Source organism: Oryctolagus cuniculus, chromosome 4 (genome assembly GCF_964237555.1).
Source record: "Oryctolagus cuniculus chromosome 4, mOryCun1.1, whole genome shotgun sequence".
NCBI classification, from domain to species: domain Eukaryota; kingdom Metazoa; phylum Chordata; class Mammalia; order Lagomorpha; family Leporidae; genus Oryctolagus; species Oryctolagus cuniculus.
In genome coordinates this window covers 64,305,851-64,327,492 of record NC_091435.1, presented here as the reverse complement: position 1 = coordinate 64,327,492, position 21,642 = coordinate 64,305,851, and the positions used below count along the sequence as shown (strand labels likewise).

At 36.5% G+C, this 21,642-nt stretch overlaps 1 protein-coding gene across 1 annotated transcript in view; it reads left to right on the top strand.

The window, feature by feature from the left end:
* CIP2A (cellular inhibitor of PP2A) overlaps positions 1 to 21,386 on the top strand; it is a 49,131-nt gene extending 27,745 nt beyond the window's left edge. The window contains exons 13-21 of the mRNA XM_002716717.5: positions 562 to 680; positions 5,109 to 5,304; positions 5,745 to 5,819; positions 5,906 to 6,016; positions 9,967 to 10,163; positions 13,652 to 13,765; positions 13,995 to 14,077; positions 14,914 to 15,053; positions 16,804 to 21,386. Coding sequence (XP_002716763.1) covers positions 562 to 680; positions 5,109 to 5,304; positions 5,745 to 5,819; positions 5,906 to 6,016; positions 9,967 to 10,163; positions 13,652 to 13,765; positions 13,995 to 14,077; positions 14,914 to 15,053; positions 16,804 to 16,974 — 1,206 coding nt within the window. The 3' untranslated portion in view covers positions 16,975 to 21,386. The remainder of the gene's footprint in view (positions 1 to 561; positions 681 to 5,108; positions 5,305 to 5,744; positions 5,820 to 5,905; positions 6,017 to 9,966; positions 10,164 to 13,651; positions 13,766 to 13,994; positions 14,078 to 14,913; positions 15,054 to 16,803) is intronic.
* Positions 21,387 to 21,642: the final 256 nt, after the last annotated feature.

The window sequence follows — 21,642 nt, the reverse complement described above, 5'->3', positions numbered from 1 at the left end:
CACAGCAGAGAGCTGGACTGTAAGAGGAGCAACCAGGACAGAATCCGGTACCCCAACCAGGACTAGAATCCGGGGTGCCGGCGCCGCAGGCAGAGGATTAGACAAGTGACCGCGGTGCCGGCCAAGTGTGTTGTTACAATCATTAGATCTGGTTTGAATTTATTTGAATTTTCCTTTTTATTTTAGGACATTTATTAATTTGAAAATGATTAGTCATTTTTAGTTGTTCTTTTAAATGATAACCAGAAAAAGTACAATAGAATACATCAATTATAGATATCCTAAATTAATCAAGACATTTATGGCATCATTTTCATAGACAATTGAAAGCATTCAAAACCTTTTCAAGATTTTTTTAGGCTGCTCACATTGATCCATGACAGTGTAAATATCTGTAACAAGGTAAAATATATCATCAATACATTGAAACACCACGTAGAAACAATTTAAATTTAGCCTAAAATTATTTTATGATATAGTTCTGGTTACTCACCTTGCTCCAAAAGATCCAATGTTGTTTATTCTTTCTGCTTCTTATTTTCTGAATTCTGATTTGTTTAGGATTCACGTTTGATCACTCCTTTGGCTTTTGCTTTAACGTCTGATAATAGAGAACAAGTACAGTCTGGCTTGAGAATATTGTTGGAAGCTGCTCCACTGCCAGATTTTCCTGCTTTAGTGTGAGTTGTAATTGTTTGCAGTGTATCTCTCATGCTGTTGGAATACCCTGCCGTGTTTCTTTAGTAATCCTGAGATAGAGTAGCTAATTAAATCGAAGATTTTTATTGTTAATCAGTTCTTTTTTAAATGATTAAAAATTGTTTTTTTTAATTTCTATAACTGAAAAGACCAGATGTATACTCATTCAGAGAAAAGTTGGATCCAGGTGGTTAAGTATGTTAAATAGGTACTATCCTCCTTGGTCTCTTTGCATCTATTTTTAATGTAGCATGTTCTGGACACCTTTTTTTTTTTTTAAATTTGAGAGGCAGAGTTACAGACAGGGAAAGGGTGAGACACAGAGAGAGGACTTCCATCTGCTGGTTCACTCCCCAAATGGCTGCAGTGGCCAGAGCTGAACCATTCTGGAGCCAGGTGCTTCATCCGGGTCTTCCACGTGGGTGCAGGGTTACAAGCAGTTCAGCCATCTTCCTCTGTTGTCCCAGGCCATCAGCAGGGAGCTGGATTGTAAGAAGAGCAGCCAGGACTCAAACCAGATCCCATAAGGGGTGCCAGGACCACAGGCAGAAGTTTAACCTACTATGCCGCAGTGCCAGCTGCAGACTCTGGACACTCTTTTTTTTTTTTTTTTTTTTTTTTTTCACAGGCAGAGTGCACAGTGAGAGAGAGAGACAGAGAGAAAGGTCTTCCTTTGCCGTTGGTTCACCCTTCAATGGCCACCGCGGCCAGCACGCTGTGGCCGGCGCACTGCACTGATCCGATGGCAGGAGCCAGGTACTTATCCTGGTCTCCCATGGGGTGCAGGGCCCAAGCACCTGGGCCATCCTCCACTGCACTCCCTGGCCACAGCAGAGAGCAGGCCTGAAAGGGGGGCAACCGGGACAGAATCCGGCGCCCCGACCGGGACTAGAACCCGGTGTGCCAGCACCACAAGGCGGAGGATTAGCCTAGTGAGCCGCGGTGCCGGCCTCTGGACACTCTAAGCTTACGTGTTACCAGTTTAGTTACTCCACTGAAAAATCATTTCCTCCACAGTTGTTTCACTGAAAGTCTAAGCATTAATGTCATTGACCAGATTTGGGCCATAAGTTTCCAATACTAACGGTAAGCCAATGGTTGACAAAATACCAAGTAAGGCTATGCTTTAATGAGGTTTTAGAACTAAGTGGTTTACATAAATTAATTTGTAAAAATAGTTTGAATAATTTAAAGCAATTGGTAAATAATTAAGACATTTCCTACATTTCAAGGGTTAACAAATAGTCTAGTGAATAGGCACCTATTCTGTAAATAGTTTTATTGAAACAAAGCCACACCTCTAGTTTTTCCATCATTTGTACTTTCTATGGCAACTTCTATGCTGTAATAGCTTGAATGGATAATGTTATAACAGGGACCATGTAGATCCTCAATTCTAAAATACAAAGGTACTTCAAAATTTGCAGGGAAAATGGAATTTAAAAATAAGTTTATTTTGATGCAGAAACTTTTTGAAATCTCTACACATGAGTCTTAAAATGTCATGGAAAATACATATTCTGAAAAAAACTGCATGGATTTCAACATTTGTTGCCAAAATAATCTTATCTTTTGAAATTGCTTACAGAGCAGCAGAATTAAGTATCCTTATATGTATCATCTTGTCCTGGAAGAAAGTTTACTAACCTTTGCTTTATGCTATTAACTGATTTAACAATCTAATGGTTCAGAATTAATAATTTAGATGGTCCTAAATCAATGAAGAAATAGAGAATATAATACATAGAGACCACATATTCAAAATTGACTTTACTTTATAATACTTTTTAGTAGACAAATAGAAACCTTCTCAAGTTACAGGGAAGTAGTAGTCTGTGAATGAAGCTGCTGTGTTTTATGGTGGTTTGCTTCAGTTATTTTAATCTAACATGAGACAAAACCCAAAAGCCTCAGAGGGGAAAGCTGTAGCCTTACTGAATGTAACTGTTCCTCATTCTCTGCCTATGTTCAGGAGGTTTTCCTACCATTTTGAATTTGACCCTCCGTGTCTTACTTTTGTTATGGATAAATTTTTTCTTCAGGCACCCTATTAGGTGTCCACTTATAATTTTTTTTATGCTTCTATTTCACATCTAGGAAATTTAATAAGATGAATGAATTTATGATGGATGGTTGGGTGAGTTAGATTTTTTTGTGGAATGCTTGTTTGTTTTATTTATTTATTTATTTATTTTGATGACTTATTTCTTTATTTGAAAGAGTTACAGAGAAGGAAAGGCAGAGAGAAAGAGGTCTTCCTTCCACTGGTTTATTCTCCAGTTGGCAGCAATGGTTGGAGCTGCACTTATCCAAAGCCTGGAACCAGAAGCTTCCTCCAGGTCTTCCATGAGGGTGCAGGGGCCCAAGGACTTGGGCCATCTTCTACTTTCCCAGGCCATAGCAGAGAGCTGGATTGGAAGTGGAGCAGCTGGGACTCGGGACTCGAACTGGCCCACATATGGGATGCCAGCACTGCAGGCAGCAGCTTTACCTGCTATGCCACAGCGCTGGCCCCTTTTATTTATCTTTTACTTAGACACTTAATAAACTGTGATGAAGGCTTATTATGACTGTATGCCATACTGTCTTGGCATTAGATATTGCAGTGTATTAGGCAGAGTGTCTCCTGTCATGACCTTTGCACTCTAGTTGGGAGATAAGAAAAATAAGTTTCCTACTGTATATATTACTGTGTGGATGAGGGGTGGTTAATATTAGTGTTATACTAGGGCTTTGGTGAAGGTCTGTTTGAAGAGGTGAATTAGAACTTGGTCTTAATGGTAAGAATTCAGACCTGTGCAGATCTCATAGGAAGTGTTTTGCAGGACAAGGCATAACAGTTTTTATAAAGGAACTGAGGCAACAACAAGATAGTCTAGTTTTTAAAGGGTCATAATGTAAATCAGTTTGGTAAGAATGCACTAAATGTGAAAGGGAAAGTGGAAGAAGACAGACATAGCTAAACACCAGGTAATGTCACCATGCTCTCCTGTGGATGTTTAGCTTAGCAGTTAAGATACTGGTTAGCATGCCCATGACCCAAGGCAAGAGTTCCTGGGTTTGATACCTGACTTTGGTTCCTGACATCACTTTACTGCTAATACAGACTCCAAGAGACAGTGATGGTGGCTTGAGTGGTTGGTCAAGTAAATAAAAAATTACCCAGTTATATAGATTAACTGAATTCCAATCCCACCTAAGGTTGCCCTGATAGGGACAGACCAAATGATTTTGTGGGCTGCATAACAGGGCCTGACTTTGCCCACTCCTGCTTAAAGCCTTACTGTGTTTGCCCACTGCAACATCATCACACTTAGCTCACCTGCTGCACCCTTTGCTTTGCATATAAGTTGTGCCTTTTCCTATTACATCTCTCATCACCCTACTAAAATTAGGTAGTAAGGCAAAATCTTCCTTATTTCTTGAATAAAAAAAAATCATTACCATCATCCAAAAAAAACCACACTGATATCTCTTTGCCTATCTACTTTTTTAACATTTTAAGTCTGTTTATTGTAAAAGATGTAAAACTGGGATTTCTGTTTTAATCAATTTGATAGCATCCAATCTGAATAGATTCAGCCCAGTAATATTAACTGTAACAAATAATAAACAACCTTTGATTTATTCTTTTAAATATAGAAAGTAGTACTTGTTTTTATCTGTTTTCTCAAAATTTATTACTGAATAGGTAATATAATCATATTGTTCCAAAATCAAATGCTGAACTAGCTACACTCCTTGAAGATAAGCAATGTTACTGACTTATTTTAATAACAAGCAAACAAAATTTTTTTTGAAAATTGCTCTGACCAATATCTATTATTTTATAGTTAATGCAAATAATCCACACTCACAATTCAGTTCTGCAGTGTTTCCAAACAAATGGTGGAGTTGTAAAGAATAGAAAGTTGAGGTGCTATAATTATGGTACAACATGTTAAGCCACTGCCTGTGATGCCAACCTCCCCAGATAGTCTCCAATTCAACTCCTGGCTAATGCACTTGTGAAAGCAGTGGAAGATGACCCAAGTGCTTGGGCCGCAGCGTCCACATGGGGAGACCAACAGAGTTCCAGGCTCCTGGCTTCACTGGCCCAGCACCAGTGAATCAGCAGATGGAAGATCTTTCTCTGTATCTCCCTCTCTAATTCTGCCTTTCAAGTAAATAAATAAATATTTCTTAAAAAAAAAAAAAAAGAGTAGAAAAAGAGGGTCCTCTGGAAGATTTAGGATATTTCACCAAAACACATTTCATCATGGTTCCCCAAAAGGTTATTTTTAAGAATATTTAAAAACTTCTATTTGCCCAAAAAGATCCATTCTAAAAGATTTCCTTATTCTACATCAACTCTCTTCTTGGCTCCATTTTTATGTAATTATTTCTTTTTCTTTTTGATTGCCACTCAGACTTGGAGAAAGTATAGCAGCAAATAATGCTTATAGACAACAAGAAACAGAACATGTACCCAGAAGAATGCCTTCGCAGTCATTCAATCACAACCTTCCAACATCAGTAAAGTGTGTAACTCCTCCCGTTTTAAAAGAAAGTGTTCCTGGTCTGAACATTGAAGAATTAATAGAAAAACTTCAGTCTGGAGTGGTGGTGAGTGAAAATAGCAATTATAACTAGATTGGGACTGTTATGTACCAACTGAATGTCAGCTCTGATTATAGTATGTTAACAACTTTAGATGCTAGCTTGATCGTTGAAACCTTTTAATAAAAAGATAACAATATTCTAGAGAGTTTAGAAAGAAATGAAGAAACAACAGTCACAGAATTCTAACATTTTAACAGTTATTCAATCCCTATTCCTCTTCCCACCCAGCTTAAGAACTATTTTTAAAGTATTGTAAGCTTACCAAATCTTAGTCAGATATGCTTCTGCAGTAGCCAGATTAATGAAATATTTTTGGCCCAAATGATAAAGCATTTTTTATTTTAATTTCCTTATAAACTTTAAGTGATTTGATTTCACAATATTTATTTTATCATTTTGTAAAGTGTTTAAGTATTCTGATTTTTCACTTTATTAAAACCTAGGTAAAGGATCAAATCAATGATGTGAGAATATCTGACATAATGGATGTATATGAAATGAAACTGTCCACATTAGCTGTGAGTACAAGTGTATTTTAATGACAACCTATCATAGATGCTTTCATAAAGCAAGGAAAATTAATGGTGTGTGTTTTTTCTTATAGTCCAAAGAAAGCAGGCTACAAGATCTTTTGGAAGCAAAAGCTCTAGCCCTTGCACAAGCTGATAGATTAATTGCTCAGTACCGTTGTCAAAGAACTCAAGCTGAGACAGAGGTGTGTACAATATAAATATAAAGACCAACTGATTAGAAGACAAATTAATTAATGAATTAAAATGTACAAAATCTTGTAATTCTGTTTTAATTTTGATTACATCATTATCTCTTTTTTTTTCCCTCTTAATACGCTTTTCCTGTATCATTTATAGTCTACCTGGGGGTTCCCAGGGTTATATTCCAAACTCTTTTCATTTATTTCTATGTTCCGTGGTTTCAACCATGGCAAAATTTGCATGTTCCCAATTTTATATGTTGAGCTTAGATCTTTTTCCTGAACCCTAAACACCTCCTGTTTAGCTCTATTTAAATAAAAAAAAAAAACCAGATACTTCAAACTCAGCCTCTTTGGTAATGAAATAATCGCTGTTCTTGTTTTAGAAACTTATTTTTGTGTATCATTGTACTGTCTTAAAAATTTTCCTAGGGCCAGTACTGTGACTCAATAGATTAAACTGCCATCTGCGGTGCCGGCATCCCATATGGGCACTGGTTTAAGTCTCGGCTCCTCCATTTCTGATCCAGCTCCCTGCTAATGTGCCTGGGAAGTCAACAGGAAATGGCCCAAGCACTTGGGCCCCTTCACCTACATGGGAGACTCGGATGAAGCCCCTGGCTTCTGGCTTCATCCTGGCCCAGCTTTAACCATTGCAGCTATTTTGGGGAGTGAACCAGTAGATTGAAGGTCACTCTCTCCCTCTCTCCCTCTCTCTTTCTCTCTGTAATTCCGACTTTCAAATAAATAAATAAATCTCTTTAAAAACAATTTCCGAATGAAAAACCTGAAAATCACACAGTTTATCTCCTATGATTATTTGCCAAGTTTAGTTGATTGTACCTTCTAAATATTACTGTGCTCTGCCTTGTCTCTGTTTCTGCCACTCTTTGCTATGGAACATCCGTTTTCTTTTTCATGAGATTCATAGCAGAACCTATAATTAGTCTTCCTGCATTTAGTCTGGTGCCCTCTTCTTTACTACCCTCTACGCTACAGCCAGAGTCACCTGCCTTTTGTATTTAGTTCTTCCCTCTCTCACCTGCAGTGATCTCTGGTGCAGTAATATTATACTGCCCATCCAGTGATGTGTATTATTCATAGGCGCTGCCATCAGTTTCCAGAATATCATTAAAATTCCTTAGTTTGGAATACTAGGATTCCAACTGTTCCTCAATCCATATCTGACATTTCTGCACATGTTTTGTTGTCAACCACTTTAAATTATTTGGCATTTTCTGAGGCTTCCCAGGCCCTTGTATTTTCCTATCTTGGTACCTTTCCCTCTCTTTGTTTGCCTAACTCTGCATAATACTACAGATTTTAAATACCGCCAGTTGCCAGAAACCTAATACAGTCTTCTTCCTGCTTGTGTTTGGCAATCCTTCCTCGATATTTCCACCTTTATAACATTTCTTATACCATGTGAAAATCATAGTACCTTCCATTCCACCTGTGATACCTACAAACCCTAGCACATACTTGGCACATGGTACTAGCTATGTTTGGCATATATATATATATATACACACACACACACACACACACATACACCTAATGTGCACTTCATGGGTGAGAATATAGTGCAGTAATATGAATTCCCAGCAAATACAAATGGAATTTATACAACTTGTTTTCGTTGCCAATTAATCATAAAAAAGTTGTCCAACTTTTGAATTAAGATATGATCAATGGCAAAATATCTTTTAAGTCTTTTTGGAATAAAGGTATTCTACAAAATATAAAGGAATATAACCAGGTTTCTTTATGCTATTTTTATGTTAACATAGTTTCGTTTGTCTTGTGTGGTGTGTTGAATGTGTCATCAAGTTCATGAAGGAAAATTAGTGGAATTAAAATCATTTTTTCTTGTCTTTTCTCATAGCATAGTCTTATATTGTATCAATTGCTCATTTCTCCCATTTTGTTAGAGAATTTAATATTATTTGTATGTTACTGGAAAATTTTCTCATAAAAGTAACACTGAATAATTGAGTATTACTTCTTTATGATCTATGTCATAAAAATAAAGAAGGGCTTATGTTATCATCTGGCATTTTAAAATAAGTAGTATTTTTAAGACTAAAGGAATGGAAAGAGTCCACTTCTCATTTCAGTTACTTTTCTGTTCCTTTAATTTTTTTTTAAATTTTTTTAACTTTTATTTAATGAATATAAATTTCCAAAGTACGGCTTATGGACTACAGTGGCTTCCCCCCCATATCATCTCTCCCACCCGCATCCCTCCCCCTTCCCACTCCCTCTCCCCTTCCATTCACATGAGGATTCATTTTCGATTCTCTTTATATACAGAAGATCAGTTTAGCATACATTAAGTAAAGATTTCAACAGTTTGCTCCCACACAAACATAAAGTGAAAAATAATAGATGATTTTTTAAATGATGATGAAATCAGATCAGACCTATTGTCATGTTTAATCCCAGTGAGAGTCAAGTTGGGAATTGATAATTTCTTCTTTTTTTTTTTTTTTTTTACAGAAGATCAGTTTAGTATACATTAAGTAAAGATTTCAACAGTTTGCACCCCCATACAAACACAAAGCGAAATATACTGTTTGAGTACTCATTATAGTATTAAGTCTCAATGTACAGCACATTAAGGACAGAGATCCCACATGAGGAGTAAGTACACAGTGACTCCTGTTGTTGACTTTACCAATTGACACTCCTGTCTATGGCATCAGCAATCTCCCTATGCACCAGTCATGAGTTTCCAAGGCTATGGAAGCCTTTTGAGTTCACCAACTCTTATCTTGTTTAGACAAGGTCATATTCAAAGTGGAGGTTCTCTTCCTCCCTTCAGAGAAAGGTACCTCCTTCTTTGAAGACCTGTTCTTTCCACTGGGATCTCACTCACAGAGATCTTTCATTTAGGGTTTTGTTTGTTTGTTTGTTTGTTTTGCCAGAGTGTCTTGGCTTTCCATGCCTGAAATACTCTCATGGGCTTTTCAGCCAGATCGGAATGCCTTTAGGGCTGATTCTGAGGCCAGAGTGCTGGTTAGGACATCCACCATTCTATGAGTCTGCTGAGTATCTCGCTTCCCATGTTGGATCATTCTCCCCTTTATTTATTCTATCAGTTAGTATTAGCAGGTACTAGACTTGTTTATGTGCTTCCTTTGACTCTTAGTCCTTTCATTATGATCAATTGTGAACTGAAATTGATCACTTGGACTAGTGAGATGGCATTGGTACATGCCACCTTGATGGGATTAAATTGGAGTCCCCTGGTATGTTTCTAACTCTACCATTTGGGGCAAGTCAGCTTGAGCATGTCCCAAATTGTACATCTCTTCCCTCTCTTATTCCTACTCTTATGTTTAACAGGGATCACATTTCAGTTAAATTTTAACACTTAAGAATAACTGTGTATTCTGTTCCTTTAATTTTTCAAATCACTTGTTAAATATAGGTTTTGTTCCCTGATTGTATTAAATGTTTGAATAAGCATCTGTATTTTAGAACAATGACAAGTTAATCATTCATAATTGGAAAATCTAAAATACTCCAAATTAGCACCAACACATGTCTCAAGTAAAAACATTATACATCATGAAACTTTCACACAAAATTGATAATGTATTAAATAATCTTCAGGTTCTGTGTATACAGTATATATAAAGCATAAATGAATTTCATGTTTTGAGTCATATCTCATCTCCAAGATATCTCATCTATATACAGATATTCCAAAAATCAAAAATACTTCTAGTCTTACGCATTTGGATAAAGAGTTCTCAAACTATATTAAATTATTAGAAGTGGTTACGTAATAAGTGCATATATGTCATATATACTTACTATGGCTAATATAATTTTACATAATCCAATGAATACTGTCTATTAGATTTTTGGTGAATTTTTTAAGTTGTAGAAACTTGAGTATATTATTAAATAATGTTAGAAAATCTCATGTTGTGTTTCCTCTTAAGGCACGTACACTGGCTGGTATGTTGAGAGAAGTTGAGAAGAAAAATGAAGAGCTTAATGTGTTGCTGAAATCACAGCAGGTTGAATCAGAGAGAGCCCAGAGTGATATTGAGCATCTCTTTCAACACAACAGGAAGCTAGAATCTGTGGCTGAAGAACACGAAATATTGACAAAATCCTACATGGAATTGCTTCAGAGGTAAACTAAGCTTAAAATCTAGAATGAACACACAGCATTTCTTCTCCTTGACCCTGAAATGCTTTTGTAAGCATTTTATGTATTCTGATAATAGTATAAGGTAATGGTAAGTAATTAGTGAGAAACTTAAGTCATAGTGAAATGAAGTATTGCTTACCCAAACTCATTACCAAAATTGTGACAGGATGCAGATCTCTCTTTCCATTTGGCTTTACTTCTTTATTTTATCGTAGTCAACAGTCATGTAAGATACAGCCTTTGTCAAGGACAAGTGTTTAAGAGTTGACTTATTTATTTGAAAGGCAGACTTCACAGAGGGAGAAACACAGAGAAAGAGATGTTTCATCCAGTGGTTCACTCCCCAAATGGCCACAATGGCCAGGGTTGTGCCAGGCCAAAGCCAGAAACCAGGAACTTCCTCTAGATCCCCCATATGGGTGGCAGGGACCCAAGCATTTGGGCCATCTTATGCTGTTTCTCCAGGTACATTAGCAAAGAGGTGGATCAGAAGTGCTTCATCCAGTACACGAACTGGCACTTGTATGGGATGCTCATGCCACAGGTGCTGGCTTAACCCACTACACTACAACATTGGCTCCAAATTTTTCTGATTTGATCACTGAAAATTGCTTTGTTCCAGAACACTGGTGGGTGTACATAGTTTGGTACACCATAAGTAATTTTGTTAAATGAACTTAGTGTCACGATTAGTGTTGCCTTGAACCATCTGAATTAGTCATTCCTACAGATCAAAAGTAGTTGATTGTTAGCAATTTTATATCATTCGGCCTAATAGCACAAAAATTCATGTATGTGTTTTAACTCATCTCTCAATTTCGTTGAATATAGCTCTTACATATGTGACTGTGTGGAATAAGTTATTTTAAGTGAGTTATGTTAAAGAGTATGTGCATTTAAAATTTTGATAGGTATTTCCATCGAAAAAGTTTATACCAATTTATATACCTACTAACAAAGTTTGATTTTTCCCCCTTTTATTAAACTCTTTATCTTTGATGCCAGTTTTAAAAACCTCTGAATTACAAGGAATACTGGGAATAATTATATATTACCTTTTTTTTTTTTTTTTAAGATGTTATTTATTTCTTTGAGAGGTGGCGTTAACAGCCAGAGAGGGAGAGACAGAGAGAAAGGTCTTCCATGTGCTGTTTTACTCCCCAAATGACCACAACAGCCAGAGCTGGGCCCATCCAAAGCCAGGGGCCAGGAGCTTCTTCTGGGTCTCGCACTCCCATGTGGGTGGCAGGGGCCCAAGCACTTAAACCATCTTCTGCTTTCTCAGGCCATAACAGAGAGCTGGATTGGAAGAGGAGCATCTGGGGACACCATCCAGCACCCATGTGGAATGCTGGCGCCACAGGTGGAGGCTTAAACCACTGCGCCGCAACACTGACCCATAATTATACATTTTTATATAGTCTAGTTAAAAATAAAACAAAAACACTCTGGGGACCTTGTGTATTATTTTAATTTATATTTTAAGGTTATTCTTTGCTTTTTTTTTCCTTTTTTATTTTGACAGGTAGATTTATAGACAGTGAGAGAGAGAGATAGAGAGAAAGGTCTTCCTTCTGTTGGTTCACTCCCCAAATGGCCACCACGGCCAGCCCTAGGCCAGCCCGAAGCCAGGAGCCAGGTGCTTCTTCCTGGTCTCCCATGCCGGTGCAGGGGCCCAAGCACTTGGGCCATCCTCCACTGCCGTCCCGGGCCACAGCAGAGACCTGGACTGGAAGAGGAGCAACAGGGACTAGAACCCGGCGCCCATATGGGATGCTGGCACCACAGGTGGAGGATTAACCAAGTGAGCCACGGCGCTGGCCCCAATTCCTTGCTATTAACATACAGTGCAGAAATTTTTAACTTTATCAATTCTAATAGGAAATTAGTAGCATTTTGAAAATTTGTGATGTTACTTTCTGAACAGGGCATTTTTCTCTAACAACTACTTTTTCAAAATCCAAATCTGGTATTACTTGATAATAGGCACCATTAGTGTTGGGTTAAGAACTTAGGGGGTGAAGAGAGGACTTAAGAAAATATAGGCAGTGGGCCAAGAGAAACAAGGTTTCTAGGAATTGCTTGTGTTCTAGTTAGTGATTTAGAGACCAACAAGTAGAACTCCATGAATTTCCAGGTGGGTAACAATAAATTAGCCACCTGGGGAGAGGTCTGAACTATCTAAAGGTATTCAAACTCACATTTGTAGAAACTCTTTGTGGATAAATAAAAAATTTTTGCTGGTCATACATGGCCAATTCCTTTTTCATATTATTGTACCTACTGAAGTAAAAATGACATTTTATCATTAAGATAGTTGAGTATTAAAGTATCAATTTAGAAAACTATGCTTTCTGAGAATAGCATTGTGGCATAGTTGAGAAGCCACTGCCTGTGACTTCAGCATCCCAAAAGGGTACCACTTCAAGTCCCAGCTGTTCACTTCTGATCTAGCTCCCTGCTGATTCTCTTGTGAAGGCAATGGAAAACGACCAAAGTGCTTGGGCCCCTGCACCAATATGGGAAACCTGGTTGAATCTCCTGGCTTATGGCCTCAGCCTGGCCCAGCCTAGACCATTGCGACCATTTAGAGAGAGTGTCAGTGGATGGGAGAGCGTTCTCTCTTTCTTTTTGTTTCTTCCCCCCTCTGTAATTCACCCTTTCAAATAAATAAATAAATAAATCTTTGAAAAATTCTTTCTGTATTTACAATGCAAATTAAATAAGTAGAATTATGAGATTAAGAGCTTTAAACACGGCCGGCGCCTCAGCTCACTAGGCTAATCCTCCGCCTTGCGGCGTCAGCACACCGGGTTCTAGTCCTGGTCGGGGCACCGGATTCTGTCCCGGTTGCCCCTCTTCCAGGCCAGCTCTCTGCTGTGGCCAGGGAGTACAGTGGAGAATGGCCCAAGTGCTTGGGCCCTGCACCCCATGGGAGACCAGGATAAGTACCTGGCTCCTGCCATCGGATCAGTGCAGTGCGCCGGTCACAGCGCACCGGCCACAGCAGCCACTGGAGGGTGAACCAAAGGCAAAAGGAAGACCTTTCTCTCTGTCTCTCTCTCTCTCACTGTCCACTCTGCCTGTCAAACAATTAAAAAATAAAAAATAAAAAAAAATTTTAAAAAAAGAGCTTTAAACAGGCAGAGAAGTTTAGATCCTTAAACTATGTATATATACCAAATTGTGTAATACAGTATCCTCTATAAAATGAAGCTCCATATCCATAAATATGAGGTTAATGTCCCACAGAATTCTATTTTATAATAAATTTAACTTCCTTAGTCAGCTAGAACAACTTTATTGTGTTTTAGAGTTCACAGTTTATATCCTGCTGGTTCCTAACATTCTTCTTAAATTTACATGCAGTTTTTATAGTTTGATAATAATTAATAACAAAGTAAACACTGAGTTTCTTTTCTCTTATGTTCCCTCCATGAAAATGCCAACTCATCTCCTTGTCTTTCCAGAAATGAAACTGTTGAGAAGAAAAATAAAGATTTACAGATCACATGTGATTCTCTGAATAAGCAAATCGATACTGTGAAAAAATTGAATGAGTCACTCAAGCAACAAAATGAAAAGTAAAATCTAGTTCTATATTCTACTTATGAGATTTTTCAAAAACATTTGTTCTGTTTCTATATAGTGCATTGTTTTTCTTGATAACAATTAACATTTTTATATAAAGTATATGTTTGTTGGACTTCAGAGGGATTTAGTGTTCTTATAACTTTTCTCTTTATTTTTTGGATGAGAATCACAAATGATGTGGTTCATTGATATTTTCTTTTTCTTTTTTAATAACTTCAGGACTATCACGCAACTAATAGAGAAAGAAGAACAAAGAAAAGAAGTACAGAACCAGTTAGTAGACCGAGAGTATAAACTATCAAGTAAGTGGCTTCGTATGTAATATACAAGGTCTTTGAAAAGTTCATGGGAAATGTGTATTATGAAAAAACAAAATTTCAAGATTATTTTCCATCAAAATAAAGTTTTAATTCTGTTTTTCTGTGAGCTTTTTGAAGTACCCTCATCTATTGTCTATTTTTAACATACTTTATATTGGAGAAAAAGCATGAGTTGTCTATTTTTTACTTTTTAATTATTTTCTATTTCTCCCATTTTTAAAAATTGAAATCACTTCCTGAAAAACTTCCCTTTTTTTGATGTCATAGTTCAGAAAAGCAGTTTAGTGACATTGTTCGAATGAAAAACGCAGCACATTTTTAGAAACACAAAGGTATATGAGAAATGATTCTCCTTTTAAAATAAAAAGCAAAATTAAGGATCGGAACAGCAGGTGGCAGTGCCAGGTAACTTTTAGTTGCTGACTTCTTAATGGAATATCTAAAATCTTCCACTGAAAGATTTTGTTCTTACTCACTGTAAAGTACAGTTACCTCCCTATATGATTTTTCACAGTTGTCACTCTCCCTTTTCCTTTCAGTCATTAAGCTCTGAGGGTTCTCTTTCTTTTTAATTTATATTATATTGAGAGCAGAGGAAAGGCATAGAGATAGGGTGTTATCTGAAAGATTCTGATATAGTGGAAGAGTTGTGTGGTATTTTTTACCCAGAAAATATTATAAAGCTTTTATTTCCAACAAGAGATTCCTTATTAATTTTCCTAGCTTTCTTTTGCTGTTAAAATAGCTGTGAAGTCTTCTCAGGGTAAAGTCGGTATGAGACCTCTGAGCATACAACTGACTGTTTGGTTTGTTTTAAGATTTACTTCAAAAAACAAAACTACAAGAAGAAAAGATTAAAGTCTTACAAAAGGAAAGAGAGGATAAGGAAGAAGCCATTGATATCCTTAGAAAAGAATTAAGCAGAACGGAACAAATAAGAAAAGAATTGAGCATTAAGGTAAGAATCTGTTTAGTTTTCACTTTCAGTAAAATGAGTCTTATTGTATGAAAAGAGTGCATTTGGGTAAATTAATGTTCTTTAGCAATTTTTTAGAAGATATTATAAGTCTTTATCACAATGTGAAAACATCTATTTCCTAAAATCCTTAAATATACTAGGTGTCAGTGTTTACTGCTTTCAATTATGTGAAAAAGATAAGAAAGATTACTCAGGTTTTTTTTTTTTTTTCTTTTTTTAATGATTTATTTCATAAAATTTGAAAGGCAGAATGACAGAGAGAGCAAGGGGCAAAGAAAGAAAGAGATCTTCCATCAGTTGGTTCACTCCCCTAAGTGGTAGCAATGGCTGGAGCTGGGCCAGGCTAAAGCTAGTAGCCAGGAATTCTATCCACATCTCCCACTTGAGTGTCAGGACCCCAAGTAATTGGGCCATCTTTTAGTGCTTTTCCATTTGGGTTACCATGGACCTGGATCGGAAGCAGAGCCGTTGGGACTTAAACCAGCACTCTGATATAGGATGTTGGCATTGTAGTCAGTGGCATTATCCTGCTGTGCCACAATGCCAGCCCCTTAGTTTCTAGTTCTTGCTGTCAAATGTAGGTGTTATATGTAGGTGTACATCCTCATCTCTCTTTAGGGAATAATAGTAATAGCAATGATTCATGTTTGTTCATGGCTTTATAATTTGCCAAGGACTCTGAATCTTTTTAAATTCATCTTTAAAAAATATTAATATAAGGGGTATTTTGAAATTTCATGTAAAATGTGTATTATGAAAATGCATACTGAAAAAACATGGATTTCAAATTTTCTTCACTGATATAAGCATTATGTAATGAAAATAAACATCGTTTAATTCCATTTTCCTTAGGCTTTTTTTGTATTACTCTCATGTAAATGTTAACATCTTAATTTACAAATGAAGAAACAGAATCTGAGATTATTTTCTAAGGTCAGGTAGCTAATCAGGGGACCAATATTCTGAATCTAAATCCACTGTTCTCATTTGTTATATTTGCATAGTCTGAATGATAGCTATGAATGGTTTTTTCCGTACCAGTTATAATAAGGAGAATGAAGGCAGACCAGGATTAAAAAACTGAAGCCAGGAACTTGATACACAGTTAAGATACCACCCAGAACACCAGCATCCCTCATCAAAGTGTCTGGGTTTTCCAACTCGCAGTTCTAGCTTCCTCCTAATTTGTACCCTAAGAGACAGCAGGTTATGGCTCAACTGCTTTCACCCCACCTGTGTGGGCATTTATGGAATGAACCAGCCAGTGGAAGGTCTCTGTCTCTCTCTCTTCCTTGCTGTCTCTCTGCCTTTCAATTCAAATGAAAGTAAGTTGACAAAATATTTTTTTCTGAAAAGACTGAATTACTTCAGAGTATGAATAACAGAAGAGACATGAAATGTAATGCCATGCTATGTTTACAACTTTTTAAATTCTGCTTTAATATAGTTATCTTATTAACTCTGTGTAGTTGTATGTGGTTTCTGCAAAATTTTAGTTGCTAGCCAAACCCAAAAACACAAGTTGAAAGTGTCTGACCAATTTACATTAATCTGTTTAATTGTCTGATACTTACCATTTTATTTAATTAACTGAATATACATGTGTGATGGCTTGAAATGATTCTTACAGATAAAAAGCTAAAACACCTTAAAAATGTCTTTGAAAAGAAAACATGCGGAGTTATTTTTCCTCTCAATTTTTCTTTCTACTCTCTCCCCAATTCCTTAGGCATCATCCCTAGAGGTTCAGAAGGCCCAATTAGAAGGTCGCTTAGAAGAGAAAGAATCTTTGGTGAAACTTCAGCAAGAGGAGTTGAACAAACACTCCCACATGATAGCAATGATCCACAGTTTAAGTGGTGGAAAAATAAGTCCAGAAACTGTGAATCTTAGTATATAGAAATTACTGCATTTTGGAATGTGTAATCCCTTGAATTTTTGTTGTATTTATCTGTTGGAGAGGGGTGGGTAAGGAAGATAATTTGTGACTCCAAAGCAATAGGATATGATTATCTAATTATTAATTTAGTAAAAAATTGATCTGATGCATGTTTTTATTTGGTCTTTTGAATAGAGATTTTCTTTTTGAAAGGTTTATTTTGTGTTTCTGGCTTTTATTGCTTAACACTTTGTTTCTTATGTTAGAATATCCTTAACCTCAATTATTATTTTTCTAGAACTCTTCCCTTAGTTTCTATTTTTCTTTTGCTTGTGAATTTATTCTCATTTGTATAGCTGTCATGGGTGGCTTAACAACAGGAGAAGTGTATCTGAGAAATGTGTTACTAAACAATATCATCAAAATGAACAAACAAAAATGAAAGGGGCTGGTGTTGTAGCATAGTGAATTAAGCTGCCGCCTGTGAAGGCAGCATCCCATTTGGGTGTGCCATTTGAGTCCTGGCTGCTCTGCTTCTGATCCAGCTCCTGCTAATGGCCTGGGAAGGGCAGCTGAAGATGGCTCAAGTGTTTGGGCCCCTGCCATCCAAGTTGGAGACATGCAGGAAGCTCCTGGCTCCTGGTTTTGGCCTGGCCCAGCCCTGGCTGTTGGTGGCCATCAGGGGAGTGAACCAATGGATGAAAGATTGTGTGTGTGTCTCCCTCTCTGTAAAAAAAAAAAAAAAAAACCTTGTTCAAACATCATAGAGATACTAACATAGGCTAAGGTGGCCACAACTTTCTAGGTGACCAGAGGACTATGGTGCCACTATCATATATGCAGTCTGTTTTTAACTGAAATGTCATTTTGTGATACATAACTATTTATATTTTAAAACAAACTTTTTTAGTTTAAGTCTGAAATAATAAGTTGAAAATGCAGTTAGCAGTAGTAAAAAGTATGATGCTACTAGAGAAGTTTTTCTCTAAAGTAGCATGAAGTGAGGCATCAGTTTAAAATTATTTTTATTGTTCCATTTAAAATGAAGTAAAATATATATGGTAAATGTTCTTCATTTAAAAGGGTGCAATGATTAGTAATCAGAAATAATATCTAAAACTGGAAGCTAGATATTGTGTTAATTATATTATTTTCTCAAGTAACCAATAGTTTGTAGAATATTTATATCTTTAGTTTTTGTGATGATGACTGAGTTCTGTATCTGTGCTGGTAATACCATAGCCATGAGATGATCTGTCCTAGCCTGACCTTGTAGAGTAGAAGCAAAAAAAGTTAATTTAATGAGAAAAAAAATACCCTTGCCATTAGGCACATGTGACTGTTGAGCATTTGAAATGTGAGCCATGTAACTGAAGAATATAGTTTTACATTTTATTTAATTTACATTATAATTAATGTTCATGCTGCTGGACAATGCAAATCTAATCCATTGTTGGAAGTATGCATTTATATAACCAGCTCAATTTGCCTGTTCTTTAAGACCTATATAAATAAGTAACAATAGTTTTACTTTATCCATAGTATCACTTTTCATGGTTTCAGATACCCATGGTTAACTGCAGTCAAAGTATTTAGTGGAAAGTTTCTGAAATAAGTAATTTATGAATTTTAAGTTGTACACATTTCTGAGTAGTGTAATGAAGTATCATTGTCTTGATTTATCATGTGACATGAATCACTACTTTGTCCAGCTTATTTGTGCTGTAGATATTATCTGCCTGTTAATCACTTTGTAGTCATCTTGGTTGTTAGATTAGCTGGTGTGGTATGGCATTGCTTGTGTTCGAATATCCCTTATTATAATGACCCCAAAGCACAACTAGTGATGCTGGCAATTTGGATGTGCCAGAGATGCCCTAAAGTGCTTCAGTATCATCTTACACTATCACAAGAAGAATGGTGAGTGTAGTACATTAAGATTTTGAGAAATACACTACTTTTATACAACTTGTACAACAACATATTTCACAATTGTTCTTTTTCATTACTAAATATAATTAAGCTGTTACTATACCTAATTTATAAATTAAACTCTTCATAGGTATGTATAGATAGAGAAAAAATCCATAGCCATATGTAGAATTTGGTAGTACTTTCAATTTCAGGAATGTACTGAAGTTCTGGAGCTTCTCTCCCTGGATAAACAGAGACTTTGATATCCCATATATATTTGTAGTAGCTTTTTATATAATGACCACAATTTTAACCTGTTTTTTCTCTCTCTGAAGAGAAAAACAATGCATTAACTTTGAAAAAGAATAGTAATAATCCTTCATCACTTTTTATCCCTTGTATTACTTATCATATTGTTCCTTGTGGTTTTCTTAATATCTTTAGTGTGCTGGACAGTTTTTTCTTTTTGCTTCTTCATACCTTAGATTAAGAAAACTTGTGTGTGTAAATATTCTTCTTAAAAAAAATCATTTTGGGGCCATTGTTGTGGTGCAGTGGGTTAAAGCCATGAACTTCAGTGCCAGCATCCTATATAGACACTAATTCAAGTCTTGGCTGCACCACTTCCGGTCCAGTTTCCTGTTAATGTTCCTGGTAGGGCAGCAAAGGATGGCCCAAGTCCTTGAGCCCCTATACCCACGTGGGAGACTTGGAGGAAGCTCCTGGCTTCAGCTTTGCCCAGCCTAGTCATTGTGACCATTTTGGAAGTGAACCATCAGGTGGAAGATTTCTCTCTGTGTCTCTCCTTCTGTCTCTCTGTAACTTTGCCTTTCAATAAATAAATATTTTTTTAAAAAAAATCACTTTAATCAAATTTAAGCTACCTCCGTCATCAGGGTTTTACAAGTAATCTGTATGTATATATGCCCAGTATCTAATGGACGAAAAAAAAAATAAAACATAGAAAGTAAATCATTATATTAGGAAAGCCGAAATCCTCTTAAAATTTAGCTAGGAAGAGTTTGTCTCTAAGGTATACATTAACACATTTCCTTTTTGCTATTTAAACTAGCCATGAACAAAGAATTAAGATTTATCTGATTGAGATTTATACTAAACTTTCTATTAATTTAGCATGATTACAAAAGAAAGTACTTAATGAAACAATGCTGTAACATAGAGTAAAATTTTAAATTTTGTCCTTTTAGACCCATTTACTTTTTTAAGATTTATTTTATTATTTGAAAGAGTTACAGAGAGAGGTAGAGACAAAGAGAGAGGTCTTCCATCCGAAGCTAGGAGCCAGGAGCTTCTTCCAGGTCTCCCACCTGGGTGCAGGGGCCCAAGGACTTGGGCCATCTTCTACTGCTTTCCCAGGCCATAGCAGATTTGGATTGGAAGAGGAGCAGCCGGGACTCGAACTGCCTCCCATATGGGATGCTGGCACTTCAGGCCAGGGCTTTAACCCACCACACCACATCGGCGAACCTTAGACCCATTTACTTTTATGTCATAAAGATTTGTTAGTTAATTAGGATTGTTATTTTAGGCTTTTTGAGTCATACAGTCTCTCTTGCAATTACTCAGCCTTGCAACTGTAGCATAAAAGCAGCCATAGATAATTCATAAATATTTATGAGTTTGAATAAAACTTTATTAACAAAACATTGAAAGCTTCATGGTCAAATATTCTCTTTATGTTTGATCATTTTTGTCTGAAGATTCTATTTGATGGTATTATAGCCGCTTCATTCTTTTTATATTTTTTATTGGCCTGGTATATCTTTTTCTGTCAATTTACTTTTAACCTGTGTGTCTATATATAATACGCATGACTTTTTATAACATATAGTTAGGTCTTTTTTTTTTTTAATCTCATTTTACAACTTAAATACTTTCACAAGCCTCTTAGAGTTATTACTGTACAACTTAACATAAGATGCAGAAACCTTAAAAAATGTAGAAACCTGGGGCCGTCGCTATGGCACAGCGGGTTAACGCCCTGGCCTGAAGCGCCAGCATCCCATATGGGCACCAGTTCAAGACCTGGCTGCTCCACTTCCAACCCAGCTCTCTGCTTTGGCCTGGGAAAGCAGTAGAAGATGGCCCAAGTCCTTGGGCACCTGCACCCACGTGGCAGACCTGGAGGAACTGCTCCTGGCTTCTGGCTCCTGGCTCCGGATCAGTGCAGCTCCAGCCGTTGTGGCTAATTGGAGAGTGAACCAGTGGATGAAAGACTCTCTCTCTCTCTCTCTCTCTCTCTGCCTCTCCTCTCTCTGTGTAATTCTGACTTTCACATAAATAAATCTTTAAAAAAAAAGTAGAAACCTTGCAACAATATAGATCCATTTATCCCTTTATCTTTCTAATTCATATGTATGTTGCATCTGTATGGATAACTAATCCCTGAAATAATATTACAAGTTTTGCTTTAAATAATTATATGGAAAAACTCTGACTCTCAACACATCAGTGTATTTATTTGCATGTAGTAATACAAAATAAATTCTTCAGTGTGACATTATTCTTCTCTTTGGAAATAGTAAAAACTTTTAGGCATATGCCGGAAATATGCTATTTGTCTTCCACCTTTTATACACTATTTTTTGCATCCATTGGTGATTATTTTTTGCATCCATTGGTGATTCTTGCCTGAATCAGCTATTACTGTGATTGTCAGTTGTTTACTTTCTGTTTCTTTTTAATGATAGAAAATTGGACATTTTGTTAATGATATGATGTACTGAGAATAACATTATAAATTGCTGAATCATT